General features: G+C 36.1%; 1 protein-coding gene across 1 annotated transcript in view; it reads left to right on the top strand.

The window, feature by feature from the left end:
• Positions 1–23,951, top strand: part of NEB (nebulin) — a 136,205-nt gene that overhangs the window by 95,663 nt on the left and 16,591 nt on the right. Inside the window, 25 exon segments of the mRNA XM_050900496.1 lie at positions 135–239; positions 729–833; positions 2,343–2,447; positions 3,095–3,199; positions 5,188–5,292; positions 5,471–5,578; positions 6,812–6,916; positions 7,575–7,679; positions 7,804–7,908; positions 8,491–8,595; positions 8,716–8,826; positions 9,314–9,424; positions 9,899–10,000; positions 10,126–10,224; positions 14,128–14,238; positions 14,384–14,488; positions 15,280–15,384; positions 16,703–16,807; positions 17,669–17,779; positions 18,261–18,371; positions 19,898–20,011; positions 20,150–20,254; positions 20,706–20,810; positions 21,442–21,546; positions 22,368–22,460. Of these exon segments, the coding sequence (XP_050756453.1) occupies positions 135–239; positions 729–833; positions 2,343–2,447; positions 3,095–3,199; positions 5,188–5,292; positions 5,471–5,578; positions 6,812–6,916; positions 7,575–7,679; positions 7,804–7,908; positions 8,491–8,595; positions 8,716–8,826; positions 9,314–9,424; positions 9,899–10,000; positions 10,126–10,224; positions 14,128–14,238; positions 14,384–14,488; positions 15,280–15,384; positions 16,703–16,807; positions 17,669–17,779; positions 18,261–18,371; positions 19,898–20,011; positions 20,150–20,254; positions 20,706–20,810; positions 21,442–21,546; positions 22,368–22,460 (2,646 nt within the window).

Here is a 23,951-nt window from a genome sequence, read left to right as displayed (position 1 = left end):
GTAACTTATCTTATAATGGAATAATAATGGATGTAGCTCTGTTTGCTACACCTTGTGTTGAGGTGCCATTTCAGCATTGATCAGCTACCACTTGGTGCCACTTAAAACTGAATCCTTTTACGTCTTTTCTAAAGATTAAATACAAGGAAGACTTAACATGGCTCAGAGGCATTGGCTGTTATGCATGGGATACTCCAAGTTTTGCTCTGGCAGAAAAGAATAAAGTGCTCTACAGTGGGGTAAGTAAAACAGTCTGAATTGTTGCTAAAGGTTTTTTTGACGTTTGCTTATATTGTAGGTAAATTTTTTGCAGGATAATCCAATTCTGACCTAGACATTGATATGAATAACTCACAGTAGAACTTAATATATAGCATCTAAAATTTTAGTTCTTACTATAAAAGAAAACAGAGGCGAAATGATCTTTTACTTATCCTCTCTGTTCCTTGCAAAGCTGTCAGCTGCATAGTAATTTTTCCAGTGATTCTAAGTCTAGCTTTAAAATTATGAGGATTTGAAATTCCCATTGCTTTCTTGATGTGAGAGTTCCATCCTGCAAACTACTACATTTACAACTATTTTTTGTTTGTAGATATGTTAAACGCACATATGCAATAATTCTACCATGGTTTTTCTGCAGATTGTTTCTAAAATCGTATGTTTGCATTGCCTTACCCTTCTTTGCATTAACATTGGAATTTTTTTTGTGTTTTGTTTTTTTTCTCCAGTGTAAGTACAAGGAGATGTTTGAGAAGACTAAGTCTCATTTTAAGTATGTAGCTGACTCTCCAATTAACAAGCATTTTAAACATGCAACTCAGTTGATGGATGGGGTAAGTGTTAAAGATTTCTGTAGAGTCTCACGCTGAAGTAGTAAGTGTGTGTATGTTAATACCGAGTTGAAGGCTGATCTTCCTTATGAAATTGTAAATAAATCAAAATATATTCAGGCTTAAAGATATCTTAAGATCAGACTAAAATCACGAAAGACAAGGTTGTTCTTATTATCTGTCTGAGTATTAGGACAGGGCAGGTTTACAGTACCTAAAAAGTGAAATCCTGACCCCTGTTCCATTACTTTGTCATTGCAAAGAAACTTCTCCTTTGCTGACTGGTAAATAAATGCTAACTTAAATAATGCTTTTTGCTTAGTAACACTGATTGTTGATTGTCATGTGAAAAAAGTATAGAGAGAATCACAGATGCTTTCCTGAAACATTGAAAAAAAACTTCATCAGTGTTAGGAAGATAGTATTATGTCCAAAGTTACCATAGCTCTGTTTCATTTCAGATATTTTGCCTTGAATTCTCCCACTCTACTACTTACTTACTTTTTCTTACTTTTCTCCTGTAGTGCTAAAGAAACAATAAACCCGACATAGTAGCAAAGGGGGTTAATGAATGCCCCTAGGTTTAAGATTGAAATCACCAATGGAGTTTCTAGTAGTGCTGTACACCCACAGGACAAATCCCAATGAAAAGCACTGTGTTCTAGGTGAATTCTCATCAGCTTAGAATTGGCATACCACACCAGACTCTGATGCTTTCATTAAAGTGGCGTATATTTAGACTCTCACATCGTGGTATTTTATTCTTTTTCACCAGACATTATGTTAAATTGTTTACCTGTCAGTAAATGTATTACAGTATTATCTTTTCTAGGTAAGAAGAACTGTTTCACAACAGATACCATTCCAGTACCATTGCTATCATTTCATACTCAATTTGATAAGCAGTGAACCAGAATTTGTTATGGAAGATTGTTAGTATTCAGTCCTCTTATTGTTTGGTACAGCAAATAAGGAAAAATTTAATATGAGAAACATAAATGAATAAAATTTTAGCAATGGGGGCTCCATACATTGAAATGAACTTGCCTAAAAGTCTTCTGTTATATAAGTGATGTTTTTTGTGATGAGGGATTATAGTTTTTGCTTACAAAATGTCTGATGATAATATAACATTGTATTTTACCCTTGCATCTCATTGTGTTCCCTTTGTACTCAAATCAAGAATCTAGTTCCATACAGAGTTGCTTCTGCAGTTATTTTTCATGACGAAAGTAAGTCATAAAATGGCTTATTGAAGAGTGGCAGGGATAGAATATAGGCATCCTTAAATTGTAGATTAGGCCTTCCAGTGGAAATTTAGAAATGCATGTACTATTTGGAAATATTTTCTCTCTGTGTTTTTTTTTAAATATATTTTTCTCTTTTGGATATGAACTTCAATCCCAGCCTTTAAATAGTCCATGTAAAGAGGTTTCAATGGTTAGAACTATGATCTCTTTGTGTCTTCACTCTCTTTTAATTTGTTACACTGTATTATGCTATTCTGAGCAGAAATTATATAAAGCTGCCTATGAGAAGCTCAAAGATAGGTACAGCGTTATTGTGGATGATCCTAGGAACCTCCTGGCCAAGTGGGGGACTACACTGAGCAGTCAGGTACTGTAGGAGCACTAGCCGGTGCTGCCAGAAAGTGCCTGGTTCGCTCACAGCTACTCTGTCTGTGTGAAATGTCTATAGCTAGTAGTATCACAGGTTTCACCTGTGATGTTGTGATGTTTAGTTCAGTTGATCAGACAGTCTTTGTTTTGCCACCCAAAAAGAATTATTACTTTTTGAGTGAGCTAATCTCTACTGTATGTACTTTCATATATTGTGCATCAATTGACATCAGAAATCTAATGCCTCTTGAAGTCATTGGAGAGGTTTTAAAAAATGCGTGTTGTATCATGCATTTATTTTTTATTACCTCTCTTTTAATGACCTTTACAAACATTATCTTCTTACTCATTCTCAAGCAACAGTGACATATTTGGCTTTTGAGTGCCCTCACTTTAATCTATAATTTACTCTTAGCTCTCAAAAAATATTTTCGCAATTTCCTTAATGGGATAGTATGCAAATCTTTTAATATTACTCTTGACATTCTTAATTATATAGATGTAAGTTGTATGCACATCTGAATGAATACATATAGTACCTTGCCTAAATCTCTCCACTCTCAAAGTGCCTGGGATCTAGAGCTGTGTTGTTGTTTATGGTGTTCACAAGTCTCTTTTGTGCTTCGTTGCCATTTGCATGAACAGAAAAAATATAAATCCTTTGCCAAGATGCTCCTGCAACATGGATGTAATGAAATTCTGAGGCCAGATATGCTGACAGCACTCTACAACACATACTTATGGAGCCAGGTAATATGAAGAACTGCTGGTGTAGGAGACATTTTATATACAAATATATATATACAAATTAGCTGCTTGGACTTCTAATATTTAATGCTTGGGAGTTCTCTAAATTTCTGCAGATATCAGACTCCAGAGTTTTGTCGAAGGGCTTAATGCTGGCTATGATAAAATATTTTTGAAAACAGAATATCTGAAACAATATTTACTGTAACTTGGACTTCACTCAGCTCAGCCTGATCTTGCCTCCATTTTCTCCTTTCATTATAAATAATTGTTATATATACTTCTATATAATATTTCACATGCTTACATAAAGAGCAATTTTCCATACATTTAAGATATTGTATGTTAGTTGTTCCTGATATTTTCCTAACCAAATTCTCATTCTGCCACCATTTCTTGGACTGACCACCCCTCATAACTCAAGTCCCTTAATTCAGTATGAACACGATGAAGTAATTTGGCGAGTATAGTACAACATTTATCTACCCCTCTGCCTCAGAATGGTGTCATATTGTGCCTAGATACAGAACAGAGTCATATCTCGCTTCTGAGTGCTCTTAGAAATGGTATAGGTGCACAGGTCTGTAGTAGATCATGTTTTCATCACTTTCTCTACCTACTGCTTTTAAGCAAGGCTAGCAAAGCAGTCCTTATGCAGTCACATAATACCATTTATTAAAAAAAAAATACTCTCCTTTTGCCAGTTCTAATAAGAATCAGCAGGTAGAAAGTACGTATGATTCATCTATTTGTTCGTACAGAACAAAGGGCCTATCATATTTATATTTCTGATGATGTAAAAGAAAGCCTGTAATGACTCTGATATTATTGTGAAGAATTAATTTTCCATATTCTGCCTTCATTTAACCTGGATTCCAGCATATATATTTTGGTTGTACCAGCTGGATGAAAATATGGCTTATTAAATAACTGATACATATTTATTTCTGCTCTGAAATCACAGCTGCTAGCAGTAACCTTACTCTTTTCGATGGTAAAAATGATTCCTGACTGGGCCAAGTGAAACCGGCATAGAACATTTAAATTATAAACTGGAAGTGCAACAGTAGACAACAATTACATGGGAGGGAGAGGGGTGTTCTTCTTTTTTACTATTAGCACAGTTAGTAAAATTCTTCAGTAATAAGGTACTGAAGGTCTTTACTAGGCATTTTTGTTCAATTTATCTGTGGATTTCTATTATCCCATTAAAAACTCCTTGCAGGTAAGTTTGAGTATGTTTAAAGAAAAAAAATAGCACTCTGCCTGACCTGCACGTTCATCTGAGTTGACTTCATGTAATGATTTGTTGTTTGTATATAATTTTTTATATTTCGTCTGTCGTAGTCCTGTTTCAAAAGCATGGTTTTATTTTCTGATGCAATACAGAGCATGAAATTTCTTTTTAAAAAATATGTTCTAACCTCTTCCACCTGCCCTCAGGCTGTCTACAATGAATTATCATTCTTGGTGTACAGTCTGTTCTCACTGAATTCTGTGAAAACAGGTTTAGAGTCCTGAGTAGGGCAAGATGATCTTTAAGAAAGAAAATATCAAGATACAAATTCTGCTATCAAAGCCTTTAAAATAGCCTGGCATTATGATATATTCAGTGGATGTTTTTATCTTCTGCTGTGTAAGATGCTTTACATTTCTCTTCATTTGATGAATATTTAAAAATGAGATATTGTCCAGTTATGAATTTTAAGTCACTGGTCTGCCAAGATTGCTTTTTTAGCTCAATCTTGGACATTTGGGATAGAAGTGAAGCTTTTACACTCAGTGAAATAAACGTAAAATTAATGACACAAATAGATAGGCAGCCTCTTAGGTAAATAAGGGGTTTGCAAAGTTTAGCTCATTGTGCATGTTCAGTTTTCATTGGCTTTGGTGGAAGGATTTTGCAATTTTATATGTGAATATAAACATATCTTCTGAAGATGTTTTGTCTTGGTTTGTGTGGTTAACATACACTCTTTCCAAATCACCAGGTTGAATACAAAAAGGACTATGAAAAGAAGAAGGACAAGTATACTACAGTCGTGGATACTCCAGAACACTTAAGGACTACAAAAGTCAACAAACAGATTAGTGATGTAAGTGTGGTCAGTCCCTTTCAAGCATACCTCCTTCTCTGACTTCTGACCTTTGAAGTGTGATAATTAAAAATACGGCATTTTCAGTAGTCCATTATACGCTGTTTCTCATGTTGATTTTTTTCAATTGACACCAATAATGTCAAGAAATAATATGATCTATAATTTTTATCTTCAGATTATTTACAAATTGGAATATAACAAAGCGAAGCCTAAAGGCTATACTACAATCCATGATACACCTATGTTATTGCATGTGCGCAAGGTCAAGGACAGAATAAGTGATGTAAGTAAATTATCCTTGTCTGTGGTATCAAAAAGACGCATAATGAACTTTTTACTTTGATAAGCAATACTTTTAACTCATATGTAACACTGTCATTACAAAATAGCTTCTTGTTAGAGTGTATTGGTTTTGTGCGCATGTAAAACTCCATGTGTACTTAATGCTTTTTCAAAAAACACAATAGAGTATAAAAGTATTCAGGAAGTTTTTTTGTGTAACGTTCTGCCGTAGCTCTTGGAACATTTTTGCTGGGGTAGAGCAGCCCTCACTAGTAATAAAAGCCGTGAGCTGGAACTGATATCTAATTAAAGCATGGATTTGGGAAGTTTGTTTCTGGGTTTTCTTCCTCTATTGGCTAGTGCCTTTTGTGGAGCCTTGAATAAGGTACTTAATACATTGCCGTGTTTATTAATTTCTTCTATGGATATTGTGAATATGTAAGGTAAATATTCTGATCTAAAATAAATATATGTTTTGATTACGGGCTAAAAAGAAGAGAGACAAAGGAAGACGAAGTGGATAGAATAATATCGTAGGATTTGGGAGTCCTGGTCCTAATTCCTCCTCCTACCCTAGGCTTTCTCTCTGACCTTTGTATTGTTGTTCCTTAGATATCCATAAATAAAATGATACTACCACTGCTGTAACTCAATATAGTACTGTGAGAATAAGTAGCGTGAAAGTCATTCAGATGCTACATGGATTATCTATATAACGAGTAAATCTAGGAGGAAAAAATAACCGTATTATCCAGATACTAACGTGGATCATTAAGAAAGATGTTCAAAAGCGATCTGTGCATTGAAGTACATTTTTTCAGTTCCAAACTGAGTGCTGAATTTGAGATTCTGTAAAGGAGTTTTCAGAAAGCATTGAATGTGCTTATCAATCAGAAGATAAGTTTCTTTAAAGCATTTCTGTTAGGTGCGAAAAACTAAAACCAGGCAGAATTACTGTTCAGGTGTAGGTTTTGTTAAATCTTAGACTGTGCTTCATGGTGAGTTATACCTGCTACATTTTCTATTTAAAGAGAACTGCTGCTGTTCTCTATTTAAGAGAACATTCTTTCAGGCAGATGGTTGATACCAAGTTGTATTGATACAATTTCTTTTTCTTGGATTAAGATTTTATCTTGACAGGAGCAATTTTTAATATTATGTTTTTCATATTTTGATGCTTTTCTTGTTGACGATGATATCTTTGTAAACATTTTTTATGTTTGTCTTTCTTTAGCTGAAATACAAAGAAATGTATGAGAGGAATAAATCTCACTGCAATGTTGTAGTCGATTCAGTTCATATTAAGACTCCAAGGCATGCTTACAAGCTAAACAGCAACGTGAGTTCAGTTTTATTAATACTTTAATTTTATTATGGATATTGTTTGGGACTGGCAATGGAAATGACAAGAAATTCTTTTCAGTTCCATTGAAATTTTTTGAGCTTGGACAGTGCTTCTAATTCTTATGCTGCTTGAATAAAACATATTTTAATTTATTTCATACTAAAGTGCTCACTCTTGCAAGTTGTCCTTGAGGTCACTTGAGGTCCTTGTACGTCACACGCCTACTGTTCTTCTAGTCCCCCTCTGTTTTCCTGATAGAGACATAACTGTCCCAGAAATTCTCTGTGATGATGTTCTTGTAGACAAAGCAAGTGCTTCATGGGAAGCTCTTCTGTGTTTTCTATTATTGGTGGCACAACATCCACTTCAATAGGCAAGGACCTGAAAGCACTCACCTTCTTCAAAGTCGTGACGTCTTTGCAGTCATTCATATTCCTTTCTCCACCTAGCAGTGGTAAAACTAGAGTAAATGGACTCCCAGTGGATTGTACATGATCAGAGGAAAGCCCTAGTCTATGTAGATGCACTTTCTTACCTCTTCTCTCTTTAATTGGTACAGACCGAAAGAGAATTTGCATCTGTATGAATGTCATGTGTAAAGTACACAACTTCCAATTAACTTCTTTTTTTCATGTTGTTTCACTATAAACAGCTGGATTATAAGAAGAAATATGAAGCAGCCAAGGCTCATTGGCACTGGATTGCTGATCGGCCTGACTTTGTTCAAGCAGCCAAGTCGTCTCTGCAACAGAGTGATGTAAGAAAATCAGAACAAACTGGATGCTCCCTTTCCCCACATGCCTCGTGTTCAGAATTTAAAAAAAAAAAAAGTAGAAGTTTTGAGACTCTCTTCTTTTATCTTTTCTTTTTTCTTCCTGCAGTATGAATACAAACTGGACCGGGAGTACCTAAAGGGATGCAAACTCTCTGTCACAGATGATAAAAACACAGTATTGGCCTTAAATAATGCCATCTTGGCGAGTGATGTAAGTACTTGAACACTCACTTTTTTTGTTCTACTAGAACTTTACTTACTGCGTAAAATACTGGAAATATGATTGGATTAAGAATGGAGCTTTGAAAAGTTGTTCTCAGTCTCACTTCATTATTTGATCTGACTTGTTTATTTCATTAACAAATTTGCAAAAGCTGAATAAATTTGGTCTTGTAAATGTCACTGGCCTAGTTCATGGATTAAATAAATATTAAAAATTAACATTGCCTGAATATGCTAGACCTTTGGTATATCTCTGCATTCCTGTTATTGAAATGAAAATATCTGGAGAAAACAACAAAAGAAGCTGCAGGTGTAACTTGTGCATAACTCAAAGTATCTTTAATAATTACTAACAATATATTAATATTCAATATCCAATATATTAATAAAAATCCAAGTGAGAGCTATAGGAATATATAGACTGGAATGAATTTATCCTGGAAAACATCAAAATATGGGATTTTGTGCAAACTTTTGCACTAACAAGCAGGCACAACTATAGTAATTTCTTTTTAAGTTGCCACAAGACAAGATACACATTGCTTAACATGATATCTTTTCTTCCTGCTAGATAAAATACAAAGAGAAGCACAACAAAGCTCGAGGAACATACCTTGTTGTTCCAGATACACCTCAGATCCTCCTGGCTAAGAATGTCAGCTCTCTTGTATCTGAGGTAAAACATCGGAGAGTTATTTGTTCCTTTTAAGTACATCCTGTTAATATGGGGGGGGGGGAGGGAGATGGGGGGAGCTTGCATTGCTGGTTTTTACCTATTTTTATTCTGTGCTTTCAGAACAAATACAAAGAACATAGCAAGAAGCAGCTTCCACATGGGTCTTATACAACCCTGCCAGAGACACGAGACACTGTTCATGTCAAAGAGGTGACCAAGAATGTCAGTGAGGTAAGTAACTAGTGTGATAACAATTCATGGTGAGATGATTACCCGCTGCCTATCATTGATTAGACTGTTGCATGTTTTAGTATACATGCAACACATTCAGAGTCTCATCGTAAAATGCCCAAGGAGTCAGAAAAGATTAATTCCTACCAGAATGAGACTTTAACAAAGACCTAAACACATTTTATTGGGAATCTGTTGAAATACTCTGGAGAAAAGTGACAGGCTGGAGTGCTAATGGGTGCCCTTAATTCAGATTTTATTTTTCATAGAACACAGTTTAAACACAAATCATTACCTCCAAATAGCAAGCTTTTGTAATCTAAAGTGCAAATTCTGACAAACAAGCTGGGGACCATACATTTTGAGACTGAGGAGATTGCATTTTATTTGTCTTAACAGTTTCAGTGAGCTTATTTCCAAGTTTCAGTAGCATCTACCTCCCTGTGAAATTAAAAAAATCACACATTGCCCTTTTTGCTCTTAACAGACAAACTATAAAAAGAAGTTTGTGAAGGAGAAAGGCAGGTCTAATTATTCTGTCATGCTGGAGCCTCCCGAAGTGAAACATGCCATGGACGTTGCTAAAAAACAGAGTACAGTAAGTTTGTCTTGTCTTTTCATGAATTAAGTAGCTTGTGTAAGCAAATTCAATCAAATTCAGCTGGCAAAAACAAAAGTTCACATGCTTTTGGATTTCCTCCCAGCCTCCATGTTCAGGTGTAATTCTGAAAGATAAAGGTGCAAATATTTACAAATGTAAAATTGCACTGAAATAAAGGATTTCTTTGAAAATCATATTTCTACTTAATCACCTGGTAGGATTTAAAGTAATCTAGTGCAAATCACATCTAATAATTTTTTTCATTCCTTCAAATACAAACAGAATTGCACGTGCTTATTTCTTCATTTGTAGACAACTTGCAAAAACAGATTCCCAAATCCATTCCTTGTGAAATCAGTTTTAAAAAAAACCCATGCACTTTCCCAGCAACATTGCTGTGGCCTTATTAGGTATATTCCTCATGAACAAACCTCAGTAATTTTCTTTCCTCTGTCTATCGTCACGGATTAGATTGAATACAAGAAAGATGCCAAGTCAAAGCTCCACTACACACCCATAGCAGATCGACCAGATATTAAGAAAGCAACTCAGGCTGCCAAGTTAATTAGTGATGTAAGTAGTTTTTTAAGTCTTCTGTATAATTCCTTAGCAATATTTTGCTATTAAAAATAGCGTCAGTAAAATAATTAAAAGGGAATGTCATCACTACTAAACTATACTTTTTTTTCTTTTGTTAGATTGAATATAAAAAGCGTGGAGAAGCTGGCATTGGCGTAACCATGCTGGGACGTCCAGATATTGAACTGGCAAAGGAGGTGTCCAAGCTAACTAGCCAGGTAATAATAAAAAGTTGGTGAAACTTTGAAGCAGTGAGAGAAATGAGACATGATATTAACTTACAGCGTAATACTAATATATTTTTTATAACTGAAATTATTTCTAGATTAGGGGATAAGGGATATTTTAAAGGGAACATATTAAAGTAAAAATTAAATTCCAATGCAAGGTATTTCTTTGTTAAATAAACTTTTCTACTGACTGACTAACTGTCAGTAATGGAGGTATAGAATCTCCTTAAAATGATGCCATGACAAGATCTTTTAAATAGTAAGGCTGAAGTGTTAGCTGTGTTCTCTTTTTTTAGCTTTTTGGGTATTGGCTTTAAAAGAAGCAGCCTTTTACCTAACTCTTATTATCCATCCTTTATGAGATGGACATTCAGTTTGATTCAGCCACTTTCTTTCTACTTTGTGCCTTTAGAAGAATCTTCTGTTTTGAAGTTAACATGTTATGTTAATAGAAGCTTTCTTACTTTTATACAATGGTCATGTTCTCCAGTCAGTCTGAAGCACATGCTTGCTATTTTCGGTGACAATTTTTTCTGCCAGGACTTCAGTTCAACTTGGTTCTTTCTCACCACTTCACGCTTTAATCCTATAATTGTTTGCATTTCTGATCTTGCTTTCTTGCTGCGCATTATAGGCAGAATACCTCAAACGACATATGAGAGGGCATGGAGCTGCATCTTATGATACCCCATGGATGAGAACCTTTAAGAAAGCTAATATGCTAAGTAGTCATGTAAGATAATTTTAAGTGACAGATCTGGGAATGCCATTTTTATGCATCTGTCTCTTGCTTGCATATTATCTTACAATTCCAAGCTGTTAAAGGGTTTATGATGCACCAGTTGCACTGGATCTTTTTGTGTCAAAGGTGTTGAATGTAGCAAAACTTGTGAGACTGCTCAGTTAGATGTGACCTTCTCTTTTTCCTCTGAAAAGACAGTGCATGGGAATTCTGTGGGTGGGGAATTTGTTTCAGAAACACCACGTGAAGCTTGAAATGTTATTATGCCCTTCATCATGGTTTTGGGACTTCCAGTATTTTTAATGGAAGTTTCCGATGCACTCATGCAATGTGAAAACTCACCTTTTTCACCCCCAAAACCTAAAAACAGACATGTAAGCTTGAGCTGGTTTTCCTGAAACTGTGCAAAAAATGGAAATACGTGTGTATGACAAACCTGAACAATGGTGCTGGTAATTTTCAGTGAACAGTCATGCCATATGCATAACATTCACACTAGAACTTCATTTTAACTATTCAAACTTCAAACTTCTATTTAAACTTCATTTAAACTTCATTTAAACTATTCTGTTTACATTGTGCTGGAATGGCATAATGGAAGCATAGTGTATGACTGAATCAGCCCCAGAGCCTCTGAGAAGTGTACCCTGTAGTGATTTGAGGGCACGTAGTTTCTTATATTTCTTGCCATCTCAAAACCTTTGGAAAATAGAAAAATGATGGTGGCATAGCAGTTTTTGAAGTGGCAGCAGACAGATCTGTGCCATTTCAGTTTTACACATGTATTTCCAAATGAATAAAAGGGGGATTATGGTTTTTCCATCTCTAGCCATGACTGCTGCATGTAACTGTCGCATGTTTGAATGTCAGCCACTGCGTTTGTCAGGAAAACCAAGAATCTTTTCAGTAGAACCAAGGATTCTTAAACTGAACAATTGAACTATAAGAAAAAGAAGTAATTATGTTTATTCCCATTCAGTGATAATGAGATCCCCCTTTTCCATGCTTTTGCTCCAATGCTAGCCAATTCTCTTCTTAGTCTTATAAACATGCTTTGATGAGATTATTTTAGTTCTGAGAGAAAATTAACTATTGTAGAGGCAGTAAGGGAGCAAAGAATAATTGGCATAATCTTTAACATTTTTTTTTTCTTAGGCATTTCTTCTCATAAACTTCTTCATAAAGTGTTATGTCCAGTTTGTTTATCCACTTGCCTTTTTTTAGTTGGATTTCATCTGCCTGTCTGGCATGGTTGCTTTTAATTTTGCATAGATCTTCCAGTAACATTTCTTCTGGGCTTAAAAAAAGTGAACTCTTTGGCATGATGGTCTGATCTTGATCATATGTTGCATAGCTTGAAAAACTTAACAGATTCTAGTATACTTCTGCTTGATTTTAATTTTTCTGAGATCAGAACCAATACTGATGCCCTTATGTCAAAAATATTAATATTCTTCGTTTACTTACAGCAGCTATATAATTCGTGGATTTGCCTGTTTCACTGTGTGTTTGAATGTTGGCATATTTTGCAAAGCAAAAGAACAACAGTGGTATCCAGCATGAACCACATGGTGCTGTATGGACAAGAATATGACAATGAATTCAAAGTGTAAAGTGTGATTGTGGAATGTGATTTAATTCTGCATTCAATCATCTTTTTTTACTAATACAAAATTATCTGTTTACATTTCTGTAGTTGTCATAAAAAAACCTCTAGCATGAGTCAGCTGTTCCTCAACTTAGTTATCAGTTCTTCAGTATTTTATTTCTTTCATTTCAGTTTTCACATAAATATTGCTGGGGAGATCAGGTTTTTTTCTGAAGAACCGTTAATCCTTCTTCCTCATCAGCCTCAGTCCTGTATTTTCTGCATGCTTTTTATAAGTATTATCTTGGTCCTGAACAAGATCAAATTCTTTCAGAAAGACTGATGACGGTTATTCAGTTCTTGTTCTTTAGACCAGGGATAGGGGTTGCTAGCTTATTTAATATAAAATATCTCCAAGGAAAAGTGGGGTGGTAAACAGAAAGAAATGTTGCCTCACTCGTTTCCAGACCAGGCAGAATACTACAGGGAAGACATGACAAATCCTCAGAATTTTTCTACTGATGTTTACTCTAATGGCAATGAGCATACATAATAACGATGGGATCCATTTAGATAAGCCAGAACTTATCTATAATCTCTAATACTTTGAGTTTTTCTTGCACTCTTCAGTAACTCTTCTGAAATAATTTTATGCATCTCTGATAGCAAAAAAAAAAAAGTAATAAACCCAAAAGATTCCTAATGGAACCATCCCTTTTGTAGGTTTACAAGAAATAGTGAGGAATTAACCTTTAGCTGCACCTGCAGCAGTGGGATGGGACAAGACATGATGGATGAAGGACTTGCCCTCATTTAAGTCATTAGCAAAACTCTCATTCCTATCAACATTTCTGTGCCTCCAGCCTGGGTCTGCTGGATTACTATGGCTTACATCACTATGGTTTACCTTGCTGATGCTAATGTGATTCGGAAGTGTTACTAAGCCTCTTGCATAATCCAGTTCCTAGTAATTAATTGTATCATTATTCTGTTTGTGATCATTAGCATCCTTCTTCATCTCTGATTTATACAGAACACAGTATGTGTATAACAGCATATATAAAATATTTGTTATATTGCCATCTTCAGTGCTTGTATGTCTTGAGGTAGTTTTTAAAGCTCATATTTCTCCCAGAAGTATGTAAAAAGTTCTTTTAAATACTCTTTATACTTGTGTCAGTTTTTGTCTCTGTGAAATAGGATATCTTTTATCTATGCACAGTTCCCATCAGGTGAAAAATTCTTCATCTCCAAGGGTCAGAATTTAGCTGTATTTTGTCAACATAATTCTCTTAACTATGTCTGTTATTTTTACAATGAGGAGTTGTAACCTGTGCACTGAATGAAAAATTACAGGTGGTATTTTGTAAATGCAGATGTAGATTTTCTTTCCACGTCAGGTCATCTTTAAAATAGTCTTTATTCCAGGGGATGCCTTCAAGTTACTACATTTTTGTTCTTCTGCTTACCACCAGCATTGAAGTAGGGTCTCTTTGCCTTCTGCAGCCAAACAAGTGAGTAGTCAAGAACAGTTGTAATATCTGGTTGTTTTTTAATTTAGGTGAAATACAAGGAGAATTTTTCCAAAGAGATGGGTAAGAAGCCAAAGTATGATTTAAAGGAGGCTAAAATCTACAAGACCATGAAAGATGCTCACAACATGGCTAGTGAGGTATGTTTACTTGTGCTTTTCCCTTAGGGAAATTAAAAGTTTCAAATTTCTTTAACAAAGACCTCCTTTATGTCAATACATTCAACATCACAGGTTTTATTAGCAGTCTCCTTTTCTGATGTTGTTTGTCCTTTCCTACCTGCAGGTGAAATACAAGGCAGATTTAAAGAAACTTCACAAGCCTGTCACAGACATGTCTGAATCGCTGATCATGAACCATGTCCTGAGTACAAGCCAGCTTGCCAGTGCTGTAAGCTCATTAACTAATCCCAGATCCATTTGATTTTTCCATTACTCTTGATTCCATTCTGAATTGATCTCTGCTAACGACTTCTGTAACAGTTACTCCCTGTGTTATTGTTAATGGGACATCACCTGGTAGTGATCTCTTCCTCTGCTTTCTAACGATTATTTCCTAGTTAAATAGCAACTTTGCCACATTTATCCTCTGGGAAGTGAAATCTTTATTAGCTGTAGAACTGCTAATATTTTAAATCCTCTAATAATTTTTAGTGGATTGATTCTTTATTACATTTTAACTGATTGCATTACACTAACAAATACCGTTTTCTTCTTTTTTTACTTTTTTCTTTACTGCATACTATATTTAAAATTTTTATTTTTGTCTGTTTTTTTCATTTCATGTTTATGTTTAACATCCCCCTGTTGTAGATTTACAGAATTATGCCTAACAAAATACTTGATAATTTTACTGAGAAAAGACAAAAATCATTATTGCCTGGTACAGCCTTTTCATGTATATCCACTGTGTTTTCTTTTTTCTTTTTCTTTTTTTAATCCTGGTTTTGCAAAAATCTTTGTTGCAATCAAAATGGTCAGAAAAAGATAACTGTTCACCCACATCTTTCTTTAGAAGTGATATCTGATACTGCGAGTTAAACTTCTTGGTTTTGTTTTGCTTTTTGTATTTCTAATTTCTCTTTGATGTTCCATTGAAGTGTTGCTTTGATTGGACCTAAGAAGTAAATTTGCTGAGGGATTTTTTTTTTATTGAGATGATTTTTGACACCTTCCCTTCAGTACCAGTACAAGAAGCAATATGAGAAGAGTAAGGGTCACTACCATGTGGTGCCAGATAATCTTGAACAGGTTCATCTAAGGGAGGCATCAGAACTACAGAGCCACGTAAGTTGGTCATGTGTTTCTCATTAACCCCACTCACTGAGTACCAGTCTCCATCACTGAAGTCATCCTAGCAAATTCTTCAGTATATAACAATCTCTGTGCCTTTCTGCTTTATACACACTGCACACCTGAGTAAACAAGTCAATGAGAAATATTTGCACATTTGCAAGTGTAGAACACAGATAAAATATCTGTATGATTTCTTCATTCTAGAGTAGATCTCAAAGTTACTTATGTCTGTTGTATGTGGATCTTTTTACACAGTATAATACATTTATCAGGGTGATTTTGTCTATAGAAAAAAGGACCTGGTAATCACAGAAACTGGAAATTGAAAGAGGTAGGGTTGTTGCTGACAGTATATTTTCAACTGCTTTATCCATTCTAGCTTCAAATGATACAAAGGAGAGCTCTGCCATTCTTTTTCTGCATCCAAAATTGCTTTAACCAAAACAATACCTACTGCTGCTATTAAATGTGTCTGACATCTTTTCCCTCTGGAATACAGCAAATGGTGAACCATTCCAGAGAAATTCATACTCTGATTTGGTCTCTAATCCTCTCTGTTCCAGGTTCTATTCCAGGTATTTATTGACTGTAAAGCAAGGGAGAAATTACTGCTAGAACACAAAGGGCCATAGTTATTGTTCTGCTGCATGGCATGGAAGAGCTAAAAGGTTACATAGCAAAGGACTGTAAGAAAATGGTTGTTAATCAGTTTGTAGTTAAAGTCACTACTTGTTGCTCCAGTTTGAGATCAGGATCTGTCTCAGCCAAAGACATAGCATTACCTCATGCAGCAGTCTGAAAATTGATGTCCTAAAGGCTGGATACTATAACTTGAAGCAAGAATATCTTCATCCTTGTGGACATTTTACTTCCTGGACACTCACGCACAGAATTAGTTAGCAAGTCGCTAAACTGCATCTTTTCAAGCCCTGCTGCTAACACTCCAGCAATCCATTAACATGTAACTGGTTGAACTCAGCCAGCGTCATGAGCAGTCTGAGTGCCTTCAAGTTAGATTTTTACAGCTACCTGTCTTGCTTCTTGTGATCAGTAAATTCTTGAAATCTGAGCTGACACTGCTTGTTCTCTACAACAGGAAATAAATCAGTAGCATTTTAGGCCACACATTTTTCTGCAAGCCTGACCTTTGATTTTACATTTTATGGTCAGTAATATGGATTTCAGGAAGGTAAACAGTATTAGACATTCATTTTTTACCACAGATCTGTTGACCAAAGTAGGCACATACTCATTGATGAATTGGTTCTTTGATTATTTAGGAGGATAACTTTTTTTCTTTTCTTCTCAGGTGAAATACAGAGAAAAGTATGAGAAGGAAAAAGGAAAACCTATGTTGGACTTTGAAACTCCAACATACCTTACTGCAAAGGAATCTCAGCTCATGCAGAGTGAGGTATGATTAAAATCAATACCGATAGACTAAAAAACTTTAAAATTTATTTTTTGTAGTTAAAATTTCACAGTGATTTGGACAGGCAATTATACTTACATCTTGTGCATGCTGATAGACTGAAAAATTATATCACATTTCTTTATATTGGTTATGAAATACTACATTAAAAATTCATGAAGCTTTCCTGTGTCACAATGAAATGTATATTATCTGTAATTTTTCATCAAGAAGTTATCAGTAAATGAAGCTTAAGCAAGTCTTTGAGTCTTTAGAAGAAATGTAATATGAAATAAATTTCACTTAAATTTTTGCAACACAAGTATAGTATGTGTGTCAGTTATCATAGTCCACAGAAAGTACCCTGGTTATTCTTTTCATCTCAGAACTCTATTTTTGAGAAACCCATTTATTTCCTGTTTGTCTCTGCTGTCATAGTGTTCTTCACTGACTTGTCATTCTATTTCCTCAAGCAGTTCTTTTCTGTTTGTTTGAAGTATAATCTTGTTCTGTCCCAGATGAAGGCTTATACATGCTGAAAAACAGTTGTATAAGGCCATTAGTCATTATGTTTGAGTGATTCCATTGAATGTTTTCTCTGCATATACAAATAAGTAGAAAAAGATTAAAAAAAAAAAAGGCAAGGTCAGGCCATATTTCCATTGAAAGTAATGAGCTGTTTCATGGGCTTTAGTAGAAGCAGGATTTATTGCTTTAGGTGCCCACGGCATTGACTGTAGCAGTTATTGTCATTGTGACATTAATACCAAACCACTGCTCCATCCTCCCAGTAGTTTTTCACGTAATTAAAAAAAATGTAATAAATATTTGCTATTTTGCTTTTTTTCTTCTTACTCTCATTAGAAAGAATATAAGAAGGACTTTGAAGAGTCCATTAAGGGCAGAAACCTTACTGGCTTGGAGATTACACCATCCTTATTACATGTCAAATACGCAACCAAAATAGCAAGCGAGGTAGCAGTTATTCTGTGCTTATTTCCTCTGTCAAGTTAAATAATTCCACTAAGTATTCTCAGCAGCATTTCTTCTTCACCACTTTCTTTTTCCTAACCGTTCACAATAAGCATGTTTACATATATTTTGTGTTGTGATCTAATTTGTCGTGGGCATTTATCTCATTGTTTGTTAGCTGTATTCATATTTACTGTGTCCCCTTCTGACATTCGTCAGCCTAACTGTTCCATAGCGGGGTGTATATGTGTGTGCCTTTGCAATTTATCTTGAACAATAATTACTATACTCTATTCTGTTGCCGTAGTTCTTATATAACCCTATACAATATTCCTTGTTGTTTTAAAAAATTCTTTTGTCTTTTGGAGCTTTTGGAATTTTTTTCTTTTTTTTTTTTTTTTTTTTTTAATTTTTGCAACAAAGTTGTAGAGTGTAGAACTCTCTTTAGTCTGGCTTTGCAGTTTTCATTTTCTTTCTTCTTCAGAAAGAGTACAGGAGGGATCTGGAGGAAGGTGTCAAAGGTAAAGGACTAACAGCTTTAGAGGAGACTCCAGACATGTTAAGAGCGAAGAACGCAACTCAAATCCTGAACGAGGTATGTCAAAAGCTATTTGGACAATACCTGAATGGATGTAACAGCCTCCAACTGATAAATGCTTATGGCTGTGTAAGACTAGTATGAACTTTGTCGTTCCCTATAACTCCTGAGTAGAGAGAAAAAAAGAATGTGTATGAGTGTCTAAGGATAAAACTGGGAGCCTGAACTTTTAAGTGAGCTCTTTTCTGGCTTTGCAGTTACTGTCAGGAATACAGGTGGGAAACAGGTGCTGTGATCAATAGTTAGATCAGTCAAGGGACAGACTAAACCAGCATTGTGATGCAGCAAGGCTAAGTGTAGGAACCAGAGGTGTCAGTTTTGTAAACTAGGCATCTTAGGTCAGGAGCGGTTACCAAGGATTAGGAACTAAGGACCAAGGCTGAGGAAACAAGAAGCAAAGTGAGAGATCAGAAAGGGACTACAATGAGGGAACCAGACTGGCATACTTCTCCTTTGGGAGGTGTGCTGTGCAGCAAAGAGCTCTTGTTGAATGCCTTATGCTTGATGGGTGAGTCAGAAACACCAGCCGTGCCCAGGAACAGTTCCCCCTGCCCAGGACTGATGCCCAGTTGGCAGCTGCAGGACTGATGGCCGAGGCAGTCTTCCCGACTTTGATGGAGAGAGGTGGCCAGCAGACACTCAGGATGCAAACCTAACAGCTACTTGATTTACGTGGTGGACTGGTATAATAAATATTTCATAGTGATTGTTTTCATAGGATAAGATTAGCTCATATTTTAAACGCCTTAACATCATCAGGCTGAAAGCTGAAAAAAGTAACTTTTTAGTGTTACTTATGATTTTGCTTCTTCACAAAATACTCTTAAGATAAACATCCTTACTGACAACAGCATTTTGTACTTAGTAGTGCATAGTTTTTGAGTTATTCAAAGAGCCTATATTTTATTACCAAAATATTACAGCCATATTCAGCTAAGTTCAGCAGAGTTGGCATAGAGAGATATAAATTATACCAATCTATGCAAAATAAATCTTTTTAGACCTTAGTGGAAGATCTCTTTGGGAAGAGTGGCTGCTCCAGCACTGAGTTTTTAGGGAGGCTATTCATTCCAAAGGGCCCAAAATGCCACAGAGAATCCTGACACCTTGCATTTTTTGGACATGCTCAGTGTGAAATGTCTGTGACCACTCTTCACTACCACATGCATTTCATACGCTGCTTGCTCTCTGTTGCTTCTCTTCTGTACAAGTTATTGTTTTGCACGGATCACTGATCACCTAAAGGAACTTAACTTACCCTTTGAGATTACTGGTGTGAGAAAAAAGAGTGACCTTAATACAGCTGGCCTGTAGTGTGCTCCATTTACTGCTGGAGTAGGGCTGTTTGTTCTCAAGATTTAAGTCATAAAGTACACACACTTTAATGACATAATTTGTCTGTTTAATTGTGAGTTTATATTAGTAGTATTCCTCTTTTGTGGTGTGGTCATGAAACTACCTGAAGTTGCTAAAGGTATTGCATTCACATTGACAAAGTATCTATTTACTGTCTTCATCTGCAGAAAGAGTACAAAAAAGCCTTGGAATTAGAAATCAGAGGAAAAGGTCTGACAGAACTGGCTTTGGAGACACCAGATTTTGTGAGAGCAAAGAATGCCACCGACATTGCCAGCCAGGTCTGTGTGAATATCTCATATATCACATCTGATGTCTTCTTTAAATGAAAATTTATTAACAGTTTTTTCTGATTAAACCAAATAAAAATTGTCGTCAAGATACGATTAAGGCACCTAAATGTGAACTTTCCCCAACAGATCAAATACAAACAATTGGCAGAAATGGAGAAAGCCAATTACACCAGTGTTGTCGATACTCCAGAGATTATTCATGCCCAGCAGGTCAAGAACCTTTCGAGCCAGGTATCTTGAGTGAAGCAATTTAATCCTTGTTCATGTGGGAACCTTGAGTGGATACTGATTTGGAGCACCTAAGTAACTATCTGTCACAACATTCAGGAGATAAACCAGAAAAACAAATTTCTGTAGAGCTGTGATGTGGCATCCCTTACTCTGAAATTCCATTTCAATATTGAAATTAATTTATTTTAATACTGTATAAAATGAAGCAATAATTTCTATTGCTTTTGCAATACCAAAGCTAATTTTGTTCTAAGTAGATTTAGCTTAATTTTCCTACTCCTTAATAACCTAATGTTTAAAATAAATCTTACACAGAAGCATAGTCTGAATTTATAACAGACACAGAAGTACTCACATTTCCATAAAGATGGGCATTATGCAACAATAAGTGATGCCAGATTGTTTATTACTGCTTTTGTATTAATGGAATATATTTTGTATTTTCTATCAGAAAAAGTATAAGGAAGATGCAGAAAGGACCATGCCATACTATGTGCCTGTAGCAGACACACCAGAAATGCAGAGAGTCCGTGAGAATCAAAAGAACTTTAGCACAGTATGTATATAAATAATAAACACTGTTACTGTCAAATAATAAAAAATGTTCAGCTTTTTTTCATTTAATAAGGTCCCAACATCACACACTAATCCCAACTAGGCTGTCTTTATATTCTCAGGGATCTTCAGTCAGAGGGTCCACTATGTATGCAGCAGCCCACTTAAGTATTACACAGGGAACCAAAATGATTCTTGATCATAATTTTCTTGAAAAAACTTTCTGCTGCAGCGCTGTGACAATTCCTTTGCAAGTAATAGAGAATTATACTTACAGAAGTTGGCTGTTGGTGGTGGTGGGACTACCTGCAAGACTGTATGGTCAGAATCAGAACTCCACAATCTGACTTGAAATCTTTAACTTTCATTGTTGAGATTTAACTGTTTTAGATACAATCTGGCACCTTTCAAGATTTTTCAATGAATCTAGTTAAGGATCTCCTATTGCTAATTTAAATGAGAATGCTTGTAACTGTGGTACACCTTTATATCACTAATGGTGGTGTTAAAATGACCTCCTTATAAGGTGCACTTGAAAATATTTTTTTTTCTCATCTTCAAAGAAAACTCTGTGAGTAAATTTTTATGGCATAGAGTCAACATTTGACATTTTACTTCAACTTTTTCAACAGCTTCAGTATCAGTGGGACCTACAGAACAGTAAAGGAAAAGTTACAGTTGTACAAGACACACCAGACATGCTGCGTGTGAAAGAAAACCAGAAGAATTTCAGCTCGGTATAGTTATTTTCTGTTTTCAGTTCTCATTCCAAAAAAATACAGTTTAATACGTTTAATAAAGTAACTGGTTTTGGCTCTTATCTGACAGGTACTTATGTTCTTGATCTGCTTAAATGTGTATAAGAACTTTTTCAAACAAAACTAATTTTATTCTAAGTAGATTTAGCTGGTTTTTGCTACCACTTTACTGTTTTTTTTGTGGCGTGCCCTGACTGCACTCTTTTACATATACATAGCTGTGATATAGTTAAACAATCAATCCTGTACTTAAATTGGTATTACTAGTATGCACCTTTTGTTTGTCCTGTTACCATGTAAGTAGTGTATTCTTGTTGTGTTGCAACTGGCTTCTTTCAGTGAAAAGTGAACTGTCTGCCTGATTTGTTTCACATTTCATGTGTTACCATGAAGTGCCTAAAGCCTGCTGTATCATTTTGCCGCTAGCACCATTAGCATAGTAAGTAACTAAGTGGAAGACATTTGTGTAAAACATAATGAAACAAATCAGAAAAAAGGAGCAAATTAGAACAAATACTGGTCTCCAATCCTAAAATTAGCCTACAAATGTTTTGATATTCTACTTAAAATGCATTACTACAAATATAAATGATCGGCCCCTTTTTTGCACAAATGGCACTCATGTAGTAGGACAGACTTCAGATAGGCAATAAGGCAGTGACTGGAGATGATCCTCCGAGTTGGCTTTCAGCCTGCGCTGTTGTGTACGAATCACCGTCATGAACCTGTATTCACTCTCTAGAGGAAATAATGTTGTGTTTTGTATGCTTAACCTTGTTGTCGTAATTCTAAATATTAAGGTTTTATATAAAGAAGATATTGGAACGGGGACAACTATTGAAAAGACACCTGAGATGCAGAGAGTTAAACGAACCCAGGATGCAATCAGCTCGGTACAAAACAATTGATTTTTAATACTCTATCAGTGCTAACTCAACTTGAAAGAATATATTTTTTTCTCCCTGTTATTTCTTTAAGTGTTGCTAACAGTGGTTTGGCAATAATCCATCCAGCTAAGGGTTACTTTCTAAAAGTTTTTGCCTGTTCTTGTTACTTAAACAGTAATCTTTCTAATGATTAACATTCAATCTGTTACTTACAGTCCATTTTTAAAACATGAAAGCTCTTGCCGTCATTTTAGTCTCATCCCAAACACAGTTTACTTAGCACAGAATCGAAGAATCATTTAGGTTGGAAGGGACCTCTTGAGATCATCTACTCCAACCCCATTGCTCAAGCAGAATCAGCTAGAGCAGGTTGCCTAGGACTACGTCCAGTCGAGTTTTGAGTATCATCTTGAAGGATGAAGACTCCACAACCTCTCTGGGCAACCTGTTACAGCGTCTGACCACCCTGACAGTAAAAAACTGTTTTCCTGTGTTCAGACTGAATTTTCCGGTTTTTAGTTTGTACCCATTACCTCTTGTCCTGTCATTGAGCACTACTGAGAAGAGTGGCTCCCTCTTCTTCGTTCCTTCTCACTGGGTATTTATACACATTGATAAGTTCCCCCTGAGCCTACTCTTCTCCAGGCTGAAGAGTCCCAGCTCTCTAAGCCTCTTCTCATATCAAAGATGCTCCTGTCTCTTACTCATCTTTGTGGCCCTGCAGTGGACTTGCTCCAGTAAGTCCGTATCTTTCTTGTACTGGGGAACCCAGAACTGGACACAGAACTCCAAATGTGGCCTCACCATTGCTGAGTAGAAGGGAAGGATCATGTCCCTTGACCTGCTGGCAATGGCCTTCTTAATGCAGCCGAGGATGCTGTTGGCCTTTGCCATGAGGGTGCGTTGCTGGCTCGTGGTCAGCTCGTTGTCCACCAGGTCCCCAAGGTCCTTCTCTGCAAAGCTGCTTCCCAGACAGCCCCCAGCACGTACCCCAGCCTGGGGTTATTCCTCCCCTGTTGCAGGACTTTGCATTTCCCTGTGTTGAACTTCATGAGATACCTCTCAGCCCATTCCTCCAGCCTGTCCAAGTCCCTCTCGATGGCAGCCCAACCCTTGGGTGTATCAGCCAATCCTCCCAGTTTTGTGTCATCTGCAAACTTGGTGAGGGTGCACTCTGTCCCAGCATCCAGGTCACTAATGAGGATGTTAAACAGTATTGAGTTGGCCTGGGGAACACTGCTGGTGGCTTGCCTCCATCCAGCCCTTGTGCCACTGGTCAAAATGCTCTGGGCCCGGCCGTTCGGCCGTTCACTGTGCACTTATCTAACCCGTGCTGTGTTAGCTCATCTGTGGGGATGCCAGGGCAAACAGCATCAAAAGCCTTACTAAAGCATGTCGCGTAAATCTTTTATATTATATAAAAAATTTTAACACTCTAAAATTGGAATAATTGTATGTATTACTTTTCTTTTGAAATTAGTAAATATTTTTCATGCT

Source organism: Gymnogyps californianus, chromosome 7 (assembly GCF_018139145.2).
Source record: "Gymnogyps californianus isolate 813 chromosome 7, ASM1813914v2, whole genome shotgun sequence".
NCBI classification, from domain to species: domain Eukaryota; kingdom Metazoa; phylum Chordata; class Aves; order Accipitriformes; family Cathartidae; genus Gymnogyps; species Gymnogyps californianus.
The sequence above is the reverse complement of the archived record's forward strand: the minus strand, read 5'-3'. Positions and strand labels throughout refer to the sequence as shown.